Source organism: Corythoichthys intestinalis, chromosome 14 (assembly GCF_030265065.1).
Source record: "Corythoichthys intestinalis isolate RoL2023-P3 chromosome 14, ASM3026506v1, whole genome shotgun sequence".
NCBI classification, from domain to species: Eukaryota; Metazoa; Chordata; class Actinopteri; order Syngnathiformes; family Syngnathidae; genus Corythoichthys; species Corythoichthys intestinalis.
This window is the reverse complement of record NC_080408.1, coordinates 35293111-35309422: the sequence shown is the minus strand read 5'-3', so window position 1 is coordinate 35309422 and position 16312 is coordinate 35293111. Positions and strand designations below refer to the sequence as shown.

The window sequence follows — 16312 nt, the reverse complement described above, 5'->3', positions numbered from 1 at the left end:
AGACTAAACAAAAATAACATAAATAACAAATACAGTATTAACATTTCGTGACCTAAATTTCTACTGTGTGTGGTTTACCATTAAAAAGTGAGATAATGTTCACATATACACTCACCGGCCTCCTTATTAGGTACACCATGCTAGTAACGGGTTTGACCCCCTTTTGCCTTCAGAACTGCCTCAATTCTTCGTGGCATAGATTCAACAAGGTGCTGGAAGCATTCCTCAGAGAGTTTGGTCCATATTGACATAATGGCATCACGCAGTTGGTGCAGATTTGTCGGCTGCACATCCATGATGCAAATCTCCCATTCCACCACATCCCAAAGATGCTCTATTGGATTGAGATTTGGTGACTGTGGAGGCCATGTGAGTACAGTGAACTCATTGTCATGTTCAAGAAACCAGTCTGAGATGATTCCAGCTTTATGACATGGCGCATTATCCTGCTGAAAGTAGCCATCAGAAGTTGGGTACTTTGTGGTCATAAAGGGATGAACATGGTCAGCAACAATACTCAGGTAGGCTGTGGCGTTCCAACGATGCTCAATTGGTATCAAGGGGCCCAAAGAGTGCCAAGAAAATATTCCCCACACCATTACACCACCACCACCACCAGCCTGAACCGTTGATACAAGGCAGGATGGATCCATGCTTTCATGTTGTTGACGCCAAATTCTGACCCTACCATCCGAATGTCGCAGCAGAAATCGAGACTCATCAGACTAGTCAACGTTTTTCCAAACTTCTATTGTCCAATTTCGATGACCTTGTGGAAATTGTAGCCTCAGTTTCCTGTTCTTACTACCTTGCTTGTAACGGGTGGTTATTTGAGTCACTGTTGCCTTTCTATCAGCTCGAACCAGTCCAGCCATTCTCCTCTGACCTCTGGCATCAACAAGGCATTTCCGCCCACAGAACTGCTGCTCACTGGGTATTTTTTCTTTTTCGGACCATTCTCTGTAAACCCTAGAGATGGTTGTGCGTGAAAATCCCAGTAGATCAGCAGTTTCTGAAATACTCAGACCAGCCCTTCTGGCACCAACAACCATGCGTTCAAAGTCACTCAAATCACCTTTCTTTCCCATACTGATGCCCGGTTTGAACTGCAGGAGATTGTCTTAAACCATGTCTACATGCGTAAATGCACTGAGTTCCCGCCATGTGATTTGCTGATTAGAAATTAAGTGTTAACGAACATTTGGACAGGTGTACATAATAAAGTGGCCGGTGAGTGTATAAGAGACTGGTTGTTCTGAAGTTTTGTAAAAAAGCCTCAAAATGTGGGGTCACTCACTATTAAAAAGGATTAATTGAAAATATTCCAAATGGTTAATTGTGCAACCTGCTTAACGCACCTTTTTGTTGTTGGATAGCCCTTTGACTAAATCTTCGATTTTCTTCAGCTCATCCGCCGCCATATCCACCTGCTCCTTGACTGTCTTGCGTTCATTCTTGAGATTGTTGATGCGATCCTGTGGAAAATCAAAACCTCAATTACAAAAGTCATTGAACAGATATTAGTGTACAGTACATTTCTTCAATATCTCTTGGTCACGTGTCCCTATTGTGCTTATCTATTGTCTCTGGAGCGCATGTCTACAGTGTGTGGTTACCAGCATCTCTGGTAAAGCTTGAGCGTTGAGTTCGTTCTGGGCGTTGGCTCTCTTCACCAAATCAGTGGCGTTCTTCAGAGACTTGTCCAGTTGCTTCAGCTTGGCCTCATAGTCCTTCAGCTGCTCTTTCAACTTATCTGCAGAGTTCTCGTTCTCATCCAACTGCTTGCTCATGTTGCTCTTGATATAGTCCAAGACTTGATAAGAGAGTGGAGAATGATTAAATAATGAATGAATGAACATGAAATTTGTGTAAATATTCCACTATGCATTTTTAGTATTATTGAACAAATGTCATGAATCTATTTTGCGCCAAAAATGTGGTTTTAAGTCTTTTACTTTTTATTTTTCCATAAGGGGAAGTGTGTTGGAATGTCGAAGGCTGCTCTACTGTCAATTCCAAATTTTTTGACAAGGTTAACTTGCTGCAATGGCAGTGAACGGGTTAATGACATGATTTGTTTTGTTGCGTTTCAATTTTGCCAAATTACTAAAGTCAGTTCTTTGTATTTCATGGTTGTTGTAATAGTTCCCCTGAGAATCCTCATTCAGATAATTCTGTTCTGTGCATTTTTAAATAAATGTATTTCTACATGATTTTTATAAAAACATGTTTAAAAATGTGCAATATGAAAAAGCATGTAAGAGAATTTTTTTTTTTTTTTTTAAAGTGTGATACCCTGTAGAATCACTCATATGAAATTAATTATTAATTAATTAATAAGAATTGGACAAAGAAAACATAATTCATCATTAATTAAGGTGCATTATTTCTTTCAAATCTTTTGACCTATCAACTCTGTCAGTGCCATTGTCAATGATCGATATCCAATCCTTTAGAACTGGGAGGGTTGACAGCGAATGAACATTCATTTATTCGCTTCCAGCCCTATCACTATCATTAAATTATTATTATTATTTTTTTTTTATATGGATTTTCCTTATTTGTTGTTTTTTTAACGACCTATAAATTTAAAATGCCATCCTTATATCTCAATTCTTATGTAATTACAATGATAATTTTAGCTGTCATCAAATCAACTAAAATTTGTCATGTAGAATCCAAGATGACAGCAGTTTACACAAATCTTGGAGAAAGTGTCCAGCCAGCGTGTTAAAAGTATGCAAATGTGGCATCCTACGTTTCCTGGCCTCGTCCCGTTCCTTGTCAGCGGCGCTCTTCTGGGGTGTGAAGTTCCTGTTCTCCATCTCCTTCACCATGCGCCTGGCATCCTCAAGCATCTTAGCCGCATTCTCACTAGGTGGTGTGCCACCGCTGGAGCCCGCATCCTTCAGCTGGTCCAGCAGACCTAAAAGCATTAAGATAAAGGATTAAGGCTGTTCACATTCAATGAACGGCACATGACTTTACCTTTGATTTTGTTAAGCATGTTTTCAATCTCTCGGTCCAAATCGCGAGCCCTCTTGTGAGTTTTTTCAACACCCGAAGCTGCTTTGTCAGCATCCACAGCCGTCTGGTCAGCCTGAACGTGAATAAAAATCATACATTTTTATCCGCATTGACTCTATTGATGTCAATGACGATCATAAACGTCCAAATTAAGCATGTGTGTGATAACCTTAAGCCAAAATATCACGGTTTCACAGTATCACGGTATTGCAATTAAGCTGTAAAATATTTTTTTCCCACTGAACAGGAGCCTTAAACAACAGCCACATCTTAACATTATTACCATCAGAACAAAAATAATTGAATTATTTTACATAAAAAGCATTAATGTATGACTCGTATCATGTAATGAAGCCTTAAACCACAGCCACATATTAACATTATTACCACCAGAACAAAAATAATTGAATTATTTTACATAAAAAAGCATGTTTGTATGACTCGTATCATGAGACAGTTGCCAGAGAGAAAAAAAAACACCATATGTTTTACCACCGCTAGACGCACTAAACACACTGGAGTTAACTCTCGTAGCTGGTGGGAAAAGTTCATGACAGTGTTTCCTAACCTTTAATTTTGTATAAAATGCGAAATCATATTGGAGGTATTGCCTCCTCGGCAGCCACCTTCTACAAACATATTTTACATGTCAGCTGGCCCTCCATATCTAAGCCACAGCTGTCTGTAACTTTTCTGTAGCCGGAGTATTCCCATACCAGTGATTTCGTTTTCTTCGATGGGGGAAAAAGTTCAGGTGTTTCACCTCCTCCAGTCATTGTGTAGCACAGCTGACACACTGACACTGAGCAACAACCGGTGGGGTGGGTTGAGCCTTGCAGATGCAAGCGAGGGATTTCTCCCTGCATTTTCGGACATATAAAATAGCTAATACCTTAGGGACGATATGACAGAAAATTTTTGCAGTTTTGAAACCGTGACGTTTTCATACCGTGAAACCGGAAATTGGCACATGTCTAGCTCAAATGTAATTGGACCTCTACTGCCATCAATGGCAGTGAATAGGCTAAATGGAAATGAATGGCTGTACTGTATAAGATATTAATAAAACATTTGTACTACCTTGTCTTGAAGAGAACCGATGTCATCAGAGAGCGTCAACATGTCGTCTTCCAGCTGTTTGACTCTGGAACTTTGGCCATTGACAGAGTTACTGAATTTGTTCACAAGATTCTACCAAGACAAAAAGAATAAACACATATTTTAAAATAACACTAAGATAAAATATTGCACGAAAAAAAAAATTCTCTTGTTCCCGCAAAGCAGAAAGAATATAGTATATGCACGTGATTGTTGTATGCTCTGTTTGTGTGTTGCTGCTCTACAGTGGGACAAAATGCACTATGATTACTTATCAGTGATCCCATCTGGAATGTTTGTATAAGCACACCCATCTAGGTATTTGGCAAGTAGGAGCGAGTGTCACCACTTGCGCGCGTGTGTGTACAGCATGTGTACATTGAATAAAAGACAGTGAAGTGTGTACATTGCATTTTTGGCCATGATTGAGCCATTGGGATGTACTTGATGCGTTTGGACTTGTTTAACTGGAATCTCGCGTTTTAACGACTACATGTTTATTGAGGACTTTCCCCCGTGTCACCTTGGTGTCCGATACGGCTCGCTCCAACTTCCTGAGTCTATCTTGGGAGGAGGTGCCAGCGGAGGCGCTGTCCAGTTTAGCTTTGATCCTCGCCAGTTCATCGTCCATGTTCTCCAAGTCTCGTAGTAAAGTCTGGGCACAGTTATCACAGTCTGGAATCCAAGAAAATGTTTGAGTAAATGACAGAAACCTTCAGACTCTAAATCTCATTCATTATAATTGACGTCAAGAGCAGCCAGTAAGTTAATTTCTAGTTTTTACCTTGGCATCGGTCTTCTGTGTTTGTGTCTCTAGGCTCAGACGTGCCCTTGCAAACTGCAAAACAAATGGGATATCAATAAAAATGTAAATTACCAGCACCAGTCCTATTACAACAAACAGTAATAGATGGTGTTATGTGTCAACTCGTTAACAACCTAGTCATACAGTATAGCACCTAGTCATCAGTGTTATTTGTCTTTTAACTCATTGATTACCGTTGGCGGCGATAGACGTCCCATCTATTTTGGCAGGGAGGGATAGCAGTGAATGATCGGAATGGTTTGGATGGCATCGCCTTCAATGGGTGTATTTAATATGAATGTTCTTTTACCAATGACCACAGAACATAATATGTGAATACATATGTATATAATAGTACATCTACTGTACATGAATGAGTTAACATTTGTGCCACTGGTGCAATGTCACTGCGACATTATGAAAATAAGGGGATTATATTATTTGGTGGATTATGTAACCAACCTCCAGTCCTTTGATCACAGATATTGGCGTTTCCATTACAATTACAGGGTCGACAACTTCCTCCCGGAACCAGTGGGTCACCATAGAAACCAGGAGCACATCTGTACAAAGTGAAAACAAATAAGGTAGAATAAGTTCAACAGAAGGTCTATACAGCAGAATTTTAAGTTATAGTTTTGGAGCAGTGGTTCTCAAATTGTGGTACGAATATCACCAGTGATAAGCGTGCTCTCTCTAGTGGTTAACAAAAGATTGACTGAAATAAATGATCATATGATCTGCTGTTTTGTTTTGTTTTTTTATAAAGGGAACCTCAGACTTAAAAACTTATAGGAGGGGTGCCCAATCACGGTCCTCGAGAGCCCCTATCCAGCTTGTTTTCCATGTCTCCCTCCTCTAACACACCTGAATCAACTAATCAGGACCGTTATCAGGCTGCTGCAGAGCTTGCTGATGAGCTGATCATTTGATTCAGGTGTGTTAAAGGAGGGAGACAAGGGAAAGAAGCTGGATAGGGGCTCTCGAGGACCGGGATTGGGCACCCCTGACTTATAGGCTCTAATAAGCCACAATTGTTCTCTTTTACAGGACTAAAATGTGTTATTAGAAACACATAAAATATTGCCATTGATTTAAAAATCTATAATATTTAGCACATGTTTTGACCTACCGAGGGTGACATGTTTTGCGCGCAATGGACGCTCAGGGTGATGACGTAGTTTGTCACTGTCACTAGAAGAACACTACTGGTGTTCTGCAATTCCTTCCTACGCAGCAAGACGTCCAACACTGCACATCGGATAAAAGCAAGGACTACTTACTATTTGTGTTTTTTTTTAGTCTTTTACTACCTTTTCATTGCCTCAGAATACGTTTTGCATGTGTTTCCCTCTCATACTTTTAAGCATTTTTTTTCATACGGTAGCTTTAAAGCAGATTGTTTATCTGTTGGCCATATTAGTCACATAGCATATTTAAACCACCCTTATTTGATATTACTACGTTGAAGTATTTTCTTAAAGTGCGTATGACTCCAAAAAGCATGTTTATTTCATATTTCACGAGGTGTTTTATGCTCCTGAATGAAATGGACCGCTTGGATGTGTGTGGAAGCGATCGTTTTATATATTCAATTTTTGAATCCTACGCCATCAACACTCAGCTGACGACCGGCGGCTTGTTTGCACCCCCCCACCCCCTATACTCAGCTTATTGCCCTCTTCGTGTGCTCAGTGTTCTGTCAAATTTTCCAACCCATCAGCAATTGCAACTTTGTGTTAAAAATGGCCGCAAATACAGCGATTACAAAGTAAACACTACAAACTTTCTTTAAATAAAGGACTATTTACTTACGTTTGATCATGGACTGACATGTAGAGAAGTTCTCTGATATATCCTGCCATGTTAGCTGCAAAACAACTGCAAGCCGCTCTCTGTTTATGTCTCGCCGTGTAGTAAAGCATTATTTTACGACACATTCGTGGTGATCATGTGGAAATTATGTGCTCCTCCGACGTCGGCCGGTTTTTCCGGTGGTACTCTCCAGCTGCTTGCCCGCTGAGCTTTCCTGTCCGTAAAAGGGCAACGAGCTTATAACTCGCCAATAGGCGAGGTCAATCAACGACCCCGCCGCCGTGTAACACGATCCAACCGAGTTTTGTGTTATTTTTCGCTTCGAAAAGCGAAAACAAGACTTTGAGACGTCACTCGATCGGGTTAGCATGTCGGCTAGCTGTCACACCTCTTGGTTTGTTTACATTCTCCGAAGCCAGGGCAGGGAAATGACAAAAGCCTGACTAACTACGGTGGCATAAAATATCGTTTGGGAGGTTTGACAGTAAAGGTGAAGTCAACAGTTTTGACCATTATAGAGTAATTTTGCCATATCGTACTGAAAAAATGCATTTTTATTATTTCATATTCCATTTAGTTTTAGTTTGTTTCACCGGTGTAGCATATTTTGTTCGTCTCGTCTTATCCAGTCTTTCCTGTTCATTTTGCTTTTGCTGCTCATTTTGTGAAATATCCACAGTGCGGTCAGGCTCATTAATGTTCCTCTCGGGTTCAAATTGAAAGGGTTAAACAGATGAGACGTTTATGTCGCTATAGTCATACTCTGGAAGCCGGCAGCGTGACCATGTGACGTCACCACCCTGCGACGTCAACAACAATGGCGACCTACTAGTAAAACTAATTTTACAAACTGAATAAAAACGAAAATATCAAGAGGGGTTTAAATATGAAATTATTTTAACACATAATAATGTTTATCTTTTAACAACTACAACTCTTTCTATCCGTGGATCCCTTTAAAACCACTAGAGTATATTTTTCAAGTACTATTCTGTTGTATTTAATTTAAACTTCAAAAGGTTCACGGAACTCAATCCCTAATTACACTACCTTTTTTTCCACCCAAAATCTAAGCAAAGTTTTAATGTTTAAAATGTGGCTCATAAAAGTTAAATAAAACTTCTGCCCTTTTGTAGAGCGGAGTGTTCAAGATCTCACATGCTTTGTTCTTCTTGGTCTTCTTGGTAAGGGCACTAAAATTGCTACTCCTCTGTTATTAGTGAACAGCTCTGAATGAAATTTGGTAGTTATATTCGAGAGATTGATAGGCATCGATATTATGAGCCTTATAATAAGTGTTGGAAATTTGGAACATTTCCCCCATCCAATAAATAGGGGTTTCACTCACTTCTCGCATGTGTCTCCAGTGTATCCTGTTCTGCAAATGCACTGGAACTCTCCATAGATCTCTCTGCAAGCTACTGCAAAGCTAGAAATGTGACATGTGTTATGTAATGAATGTTAAGCTGGTTAGGAGTATTGTTATTTGGCATTTTTTAACCATACTTGTTTGAGGCCGTGCTGTAAGGGCAAGGGCACACTTGGCACGTCCTCTGAGCTGCAATACCGTAGTAACCTTCTTTGCAGTATTCACATCTGTCTCCAGCAGTGTTGTACTGACAGTTCTGAGAATATAAAGAGGTGGTAATTGAACTTTTCTTGCCCCCCGTTGGACCATCAAGTCGTTTGTAAATTGTCACACGCATACAAGGTGGGGGGAACAATGGGCAAGCGAGAATGCGTTTGATGTGCGAGCTCGGTGAACGTTTGACATGTGCAGCGCAGAAAGGGCGGCGCAAAAGCTACCATACAGGCCCGGTCTTGCATGAGGATAACATAATGGTGATAGTTGGGATGTTCAAATGTGTACAGACGCATCCTACTTTCAAGTTGAATAATGACAAGAAGAAAATCACGACGTCATAAGAAATATTTGTGGTGAAAAAAAAAAAAAATGGAGGCATGTATAGCTGGCAACACAAACGACAATTTTTGTAGTATTCTCTCAATCCAAACCATTTCAAAACCTGAAATGAAAAAAAAACTCCAATTCTAATAAACTGTTATTTACAGACAATTCAACTATTCTACAACTGAACAAACCTTTAAAATAAACAATAAAACGCCACCTACAGTATATTTGTATTTACATGACAAAATGTTTACCTTATTTGTCGTAATGGTAAATGATAGACTAAACTTTTTTTTTTTTTTAAATAAATAAAAATTAATCAATAACACAAGAATCATAGCTCAAAAGCAGTCACTTTATATTTGAAAGTGTTGATCTATCAAAACGGTAATCAGGGTAAAAATATGAATAAACAAGTGTGTTAGTACGGTAAATCATTTGTTGAATCTACAATATTAAAACGTTGTCGTATGATGTGGTATTTATCATTATCAATTTTCTGAAGCTTTCATTTAGAGAGTTGAATGTAATTGAATACTCAATAGCATAGTGCGTGGAGCTCACCAGGCATCTCCCGGTCCAATCTTCGCACTCATCTGCCAGACCATTACAGTTACAACGCACACAACGACCCAAGTTTGGCCCGCTGCTGCCATCTCGGAAGTATCCTGGTGCACATTTCTATTAAAAGAAAACCATTAAAAACATTTTAAAAAGCCAGATTGAGATTGGAATTCAACCAGTTGCTTTATTATTGCAACAAATTTACATTTATAAACCCTTTGAGCAGAGCGGTCCATTAGAGACGTGTGTTAAACATTAACTGCCAATCGTGCAGCCTTTGTCCTTTTGCCACACAAATAAACACACTTTAAGACCTCTAATTACCTCAATCTGATTCCTGGCTGAGTCATCATTGACAGAAGGAAAACGGACCACTTGTTCCCCATCACTCCCCTGCTCACTGAAACTCGGATACTCGACCCTCTGATCCGCCTGGTGTCTTAACCTCCACCTGCTGTCATGTCTGCCGTAGCGGAGTCGGGGAACCCCTTCCCGACCTGGTCTGCTCCCGGCCCAGCACAGCCCGAGCAGAGACCCCCACAGCACGATCCTGAGCAGAACCCTTCCGACGTGCCAGTCCCGAGCCATGGAGCTTTCTGACATTCCTGATGTTTAGTCCGTGTGATATAATGCTCCACTTTCCCCTGCTTCAGCCTCTTAAACACACACACGCGCGCACTGACAAGCACAATGAGGATACGCCCTATCGCCAGCTGAGTAACTGCACTGACTGTACGGAAGGGCACAAGCATACACATGCAGGTATGCTCATGTTCCTTTACCGATCCCTCCTCATAAACACACACACGAATATGGCTGCACACACACATACTAACAGCAAAGATCAAATATTCAACGCCACTTTGAAAGATCTCTCTAGTCAAAATGTATTGTAACATTGTTTTTATATACTAGAATACAGAGGTGGGTATTAACACGTTACATTTCCTTCGTTAAATTTACTTGAGTAACTTTTTGGGGAAAAATGTACTTCTTAGAGTAGTTTTACCACATAATACTTTTTACTTTTATTTAAGTAGATTTGTGAAAAAGAAACACTAATTTACTCCGCTACCTTGAGCTACACGAGAGTCGTTACATTTTTCCTCCATATTCTACATACTGACTTTATTTTTGCCAGAGATACCGACAGTGATGGTCTCAGTTTCACCAGTGAGACGTCACAACGACAACCACATGACTCCATTATACCGATTACAGTTAACAATGTTGGGTTTTTTTCTAATAGAGGGCACTCATGCTCTTTGAATGTGTGTTTTATAGTATTTTTCTGGTCTGAACTCTATGATTTTTGTATCATCTTTTTAGCCTATCATGGTCATGTAACAGGTTATAGTACAGTATCGTAATAGTTCATATTGATTGCTCACCAACATCAACAACTCATCCCCACCGTAAAGCATGGTGGAGGGAGCATCATGATTTGGGGCTGTTTTGCTACCTCAGGGCCTGGACAACTTGCAATCGTTAATGGTCGAATGAATTCAAAAGTTTATCAGGATGTTCTGCTGGAAAACCTGAGGCTGTCTGTCAGAAAGTTGAAGCAAAAAGAGGATGGATGCTGAAACAAGAGATTGATCCAAAACACAGAAGTAAATCAACTTCAGAATGGTTTCAGAAGAACAAAATAAACATTCTGGAGTGGCCAAGTCAAAGTCCAAACTTGAACCCCATTGAGATGCTGCGGAATGACCTAAAGACAGCGATTCATGCCAGACATCCCATGAATCTGACTGAACTACAGCAGTTTTGAAGAGAAGAATGGGCCAAGATTAGTCCAGATCAATGTGCCAGACTGATCTGCAGCTACAGGAAGCATCTGGTTGAACTTATTGCTGCAAAAGCACACAATCTTAAATGTGATGGTTCACTTACCTATTTTCCCCCTTCTGTCATTGTTTGCATACTATCCTCATTAAAATGTGAAAACCTATAAATGTTTGGGTGGTTTTAGTTAAAGGAGGCACTGTTTTTTCATCTATGTGATTTTGACAAAGATCAGATCACATTTGATGGTGATTTTATGCAGAAATTCAAGAAATTCCAAAAGGTTCAGATACTTTTTCAAACCACTGTAAACTGTATAATCAAAGTTCAGTATTTGAATACAATTATTCAAGTTCGGCAATTTATATTCCATTTCTAGTGGCACAAATGTTAGCTCAAATATTTACATGAAAATGAGGTGTTAGAATTACAAGTTTGTAAATCTGCCTCCCACTTTTTGACTTGAAATGGAACTGTGCAAACCGTGTGTGTGGGAGGTTTATGATTGTGTCAAACACCATCAGACAGTAGAGTCACACCTGAATCACGCTGTCCAAACACACGCACGCACACATACTTTAAGGTGTGTCCGTCGGACTTTCAGACACAAACACACACGCATACATTCAAGAGATTGAGTACATACAAAATCAAACTCACAGGAGTTTATGAGTAACAGTGAGGTCAGGTGAGGTTTCCAAAGACACAACATCTAGACTCAACTTCCTCTAACGTAATTTTCAGCCATTCCTCCATTTTTAATACTGCTTAGCCTCATTAGGGTAAGGGATGGAAAGGAGGCAACTCAAACCCAGGACCTTCAAAAACTGCGAGGCAGATGTGTTAGCAACTATCACACTGCACTGAGAGACAGAAAACAAACACAAAACCTCAATGAAGAGCTACCCAGACAAGATGGAATGCACGTATTGAGAAAAAAAAAAAAAAGGATTTTAGACACAAAAACTCCAATGTCCTTAACGTAGGAATGTTGGGATTGTTCTTATGAGTTGGAACCATGGCGGTGATCCCAGCTTTATCATGGCTAATATTATGTCTGCGTGATTGTGCATTTTCATCCCATCATCGCCTGAGGCTGCGTAGTTTAGGCCGGCTGGTTATTTTCCAGCAGTACATTCCGCCCAAGTCTCCTCAGCTGATGAATTTGGCCGCCGGGCAAAAAGGTGGCAACTCTGAGTTCAGGCGTGTCGGGACAACCTTGGAAGAACTGTAAGGAGGTCCCGCTCCACTAAAATAACACCAAGCTATTTCACTCAACAACTCATCATCTGAACTTGATCCACTCCTGTTCTTTCACAGTGGGAGAAAATACTGGGAGTTTGAAAGCGAGGACAAGTGGAAAAAGGATCAAAATGGTAATGCACAAAAGTCGTCAAAGAAACTGCAATTATGAGTTAATTTATTTTGTTCTTTTTTTTTTTTTTTTTTTTTTTTTTTTATATGAATATGCTAAAATGTTGGTATGGTGCGCCTCACTTTAGTCCGTTTCACCATACTTGTTGAAAAGTATGAGATCCCCTTTCGGCACATGAAATTAACAATGCTAAATAATTTCCTGAGCAGTTGCAGAAGTTTTATATTAGGGAAAGTTTTGACCCTGAAACACATTGTTTTCTACGTAAGATTGCTTTCAAAGCCTAAACAAATCTGAGACGTGCATCAAAAGCAGATGATTCTTGCACAATGTCAAAATGAGATATGACGCCATCTAGTGGTAATATGCATATTTCAGAATGAAATCGTTTATATGCATGGGTGCACATGTTTTTTTTGCCTAGGTTCTCAGAGGAGGACCTGGAGATGTGACTTGGTCCTCATTGAGCTTGAGAGCCGACCCGCCTGATGCGATAAAATTATGACAAGCTTTACTTAGAGCCAATTACCTTTAATTAATTATATTAACAATCAACGCTTGATTAACATCAACTGGCATAACAAAATTGTCATTACTTTGAAGTGAAATGTAAAGAAATAAACATAAAAGCACTAATTCAAAATAAAGGGCATTATGCGGCTCCCACATTAACTCCAAGCCTTTGTAAATGTGGGATGTCCTCCTCATAAGAGCTCATTGAACGTGCATGTTTAGCTTTGTGAAATGCGAGCAAAAACACATTTGTCAGGGCATGGTGCTGTTTATCATTAACTTTTTTCCGCCACTTGTCCATAGGGTGAGTGGGGTCCTGTCTGACATCGCCACATGCTCTGTTTTTTTCGTGCTTTTCAAAGTTTGGATGGCTGAAATTATTTGACCCTACATAAAATGCGCTGCTCTTATCAGCGACATCGGGATTCTCACGGCAAATTTAGCACCACATTTTCATGCGAGCATAATTTGCTTCTAGCCATGGTACCTCCTCCAGCCACTTTTCACCAAAAGTCCTTTTTTTCCGATAGCTCCGGTGACGTCTCTGTCGTCTGTCTTTTGACGGGGGTGGGGGAACACGGAAATAATTACTCAGTGGGGCCTGCCTCTTTGACGTTTTGAGAAGTGATTTTCTCGTGTCCGCCGCAAATACAGTGGTCAGCCATCGGTACGCAAAAGCGTATGGAAGCCGTTGAGGGCCAGCGCGTTTTTCTACGTCCAGTACGCATGCGCGCATGAGGACCACTTATGTGCACCCCTGTTTATATGAATATATATATATTAGGGCTGTCAAAATTATCGCGTTAACGCGCGGTAATTCATTTTTTTAATTAATCACGTTAAAATATTTGACGCAATTAACGCACATGTCCTGCTCAGACAGTATTCTGCCTTTTGGTAAGTTTTACAGCAAGGTTTTTTATGCTGTCTAACAGCGAACTCTTGTGGTCGCTTTGCGACATGGTTTATTGCTTTCTTGCCAGTTCATTATGGCTGCACGATGTCTCGGGCTGACGCCTACGTTGTAATGTTGTGCTTATATGATCCTTGGACAAGATTTGTCCATAAGTATGGTTGTTGTAAAGAATGTACATATTATGTTAGTAAGCGAAATGTTATATTTTTTGTATGAGACGCTTTTTGTTTATGTTTAGTGAACCTGTATAGCGTGCTAAGCTAACGTTGTTGCTAATGCAATGCTTGTGTACTTTTTTTTGTAGTTTCACTACGGTCTAAAGAGGACAGTGGTTTGAGGCCATTTTATTAATAAATCAGATGAAAAAGGAAGAAGTCTGATTATTAAGGCATCGTTCACTAGCTGTCTAGCTTTGGAAAAAGTAGACGCTTCGGAGTGAGGACAGCATAGACAGATTTAAATGACAGTAGAGTGAAATGCCCACTACAGTCCTTATGTACCGTATGTTGAATGTATACATCAATCTTGTGTCTTATCTTTCCATTCCAACAAATTATTTTACAGAATATATATATAATTTACAGAAAAATATGGCATATTTTATAGATGGTTTGAATTGCGATTAATTGCGATTAATTACGATTAATTAATTTTTAAGCTGTAATTAACTCGATTAAAAATTTTAATCATTTGACAGCCCTAATATATATATATATATATATATATATACATAATGTAAAAATAAACTCTCACTTCATATATAAGTATATGATATATGAATAAACTCTTCACTTCAGAAACTTTAACTTCAAAATTTTCATCCTAAAGTTGTGTTTGAGCATGCTTTTGTAACACCTTTCATAAGCGTGGAGATTACTGTTAAAACAAAATATCCTAAAGTTGATCATGTTTAAGCTGCTTTCACCACGTTTACAGATATCAGCTGCTAAATTCAATACCCCAGGCAACAAGGTGGTGCTGCTGATTTTCAATAAATAATCAAAATGAAGGTCAGTTTGTTTAAAAGAAGGATTATGGTTAAAGATACCGATACCAGTATTGGCAGGGGGGCCTGATCCAGCCCAAAATTGTTGTATCGGTATCGGCAAGTACCAACAAAGAGGGCGCTGATACCATTTACCGGTCCAGTATTATAACACTTGACCGCAGCCTTTTTTTCTCCTGACGCTCACTACACTCTCTGTTGTGTGATGACACATGATCACTTTGCATGCTAAGCAGCTATCGCTATTGGCATGCTCCAGACCAATGAGAGCGGGCCACTAGCCACTCTTAACCAATGCCGAGGAAGCTATTTCATATGTAGGAAAAACAAACTACGAGAGGAAAATGTTGGCGATCTGGAAATATTTCATCTTATAATCTCCTTTGAGTACAATGGCTGCATGCAATATTTGCGGCCTGAAAGTTACGACAGGTGGAGTTAAATCGGCCGGTTCTAATACCTCGGACCTGATAAAACATTTGAAGACGAAACGTGTACGAACACAGAGTTTGAGGCTACAACAGCAGCAACTGCTTCAAAGTGAAAGGTGGCAGGACCAGAGCAACAAACCCTCGCAATCTCACTTCGTCTACTTTACTTTTATTGTCTTTTACTGAAAGAAATAGTAATTTGAGACCTGTTTCAAAAGTAGGGTTGCCACCTTTTAGAAATATAAATAAGGGACGCCCCCCCCTCGCGCCCAAAGCCAGGCGATGAAAAAACGGTACCTCCCCAAAACTCCTAAAATGCATAGAAAATGTATCTATTTACATATATTCAGTTTTGGTTCAATACGGAACGCAACTTTTAATTCCCAATTCGGAACGATTCCTTATTTCAACGGATGGGTGGCAAGCCTATTCAAAAGTGCGGTAGAAGTAAGCAAAGTAAGCTAAGCTAAGTGGCTAAGTGTGTGTTGCTGCTGGTGCACAGACATGGGAGGCTAATAGAGAGACAGGATGCTGTGGTCAATAATTATTACTTATAATTTCACAGAAGTTGCACTGTTTGGCCTTTGAGAGCCAAAACTCATGGGTTTAAAAAAAGTTTATTCATTATTCAGTTATTGTATTTTTACTCTCTTACTGTTGGTCTAGTATTACACATGTTTTAATTTCACTAATTTAGCAGTATTTTGGCCTTTGAGAGCAAAAAGTATAACTATTGTCACCCATAGCAGGTATATAAATTTCAAACAAACTGGTATCGGTATGGTATTGGCCGATACTGCACAGCCAGGTATCGGTATCGGGGCCAAAAAATGGTATCGGTGCAACACTAATTAAACGCAAATATTCTGTCTTTTACATCTTTGGCAATTTTCTCAGATTTTATGATCTTGAATTTTCTCACATTTAATTACTTTAAACAATTCTGATTAATTCCAGATATCTTTGCAGTTTTGAAACACTCTTCAAAAGAACATTAAGGACAAATGAAAATATTTTTCAACTTTAGACCCAAGTGTCTTAGCATTTCAGTAGAGTGGCTAA

At 39.6% G+C, this 16312-nt stretch overlaps 1 protein-coding gene across 5 annotated transcripts in view; it reads right to left on the bottom strand.

Annotated features, from left to right (window-relative positions):
- The window catches only part of LOC130929808 (laminin subunit alpha-3-like), a 122112-nt gene that overhangs the window by 39043 nt on the left and 66757 nt on the right, over positions 1–16312 (bottom strand). For all 5 annotated transcript variants that reach the window (XM_057857330.1, XM_057857332.1, XM_057857331.1 and 2 more), the window contains exons 41-51: positions 9222–9338; positions 8252–8370; positions 8094–8174; positions 5393–5493; positions 4910–4963; positions 4649–4800; positions 4108–4218; positions 2989–3100; positions 2759–2926; positions 1617–1813; positions 1359–1475 (exon numbers count right to left, since the gene is read on the bottom strand). In XM_057857330.1, the coding sequence (XP_057713313.1) occupies positions 1359–1475; positions 1617–1813; positions 2759–2926; positions 2989–3100; positions 4108–4218; positions 4649–4800; positions 4910–4963; positions 5393–5493; positions 8094–8174; positions 8252–8370; positions 9222–9338 (1329 nt within the window). The remainder of the gene's footprint in view (positions 1–1358; positions 1476–1616; positions 1814–2758; positions 2927–2988; positions 3101–4107; positions 4219–4648; positions 4801–4909; positions 4964–5392; positions 5494–8093; positions 8175–8251; positions 8371–9221; positions 9339–16312) is intronic.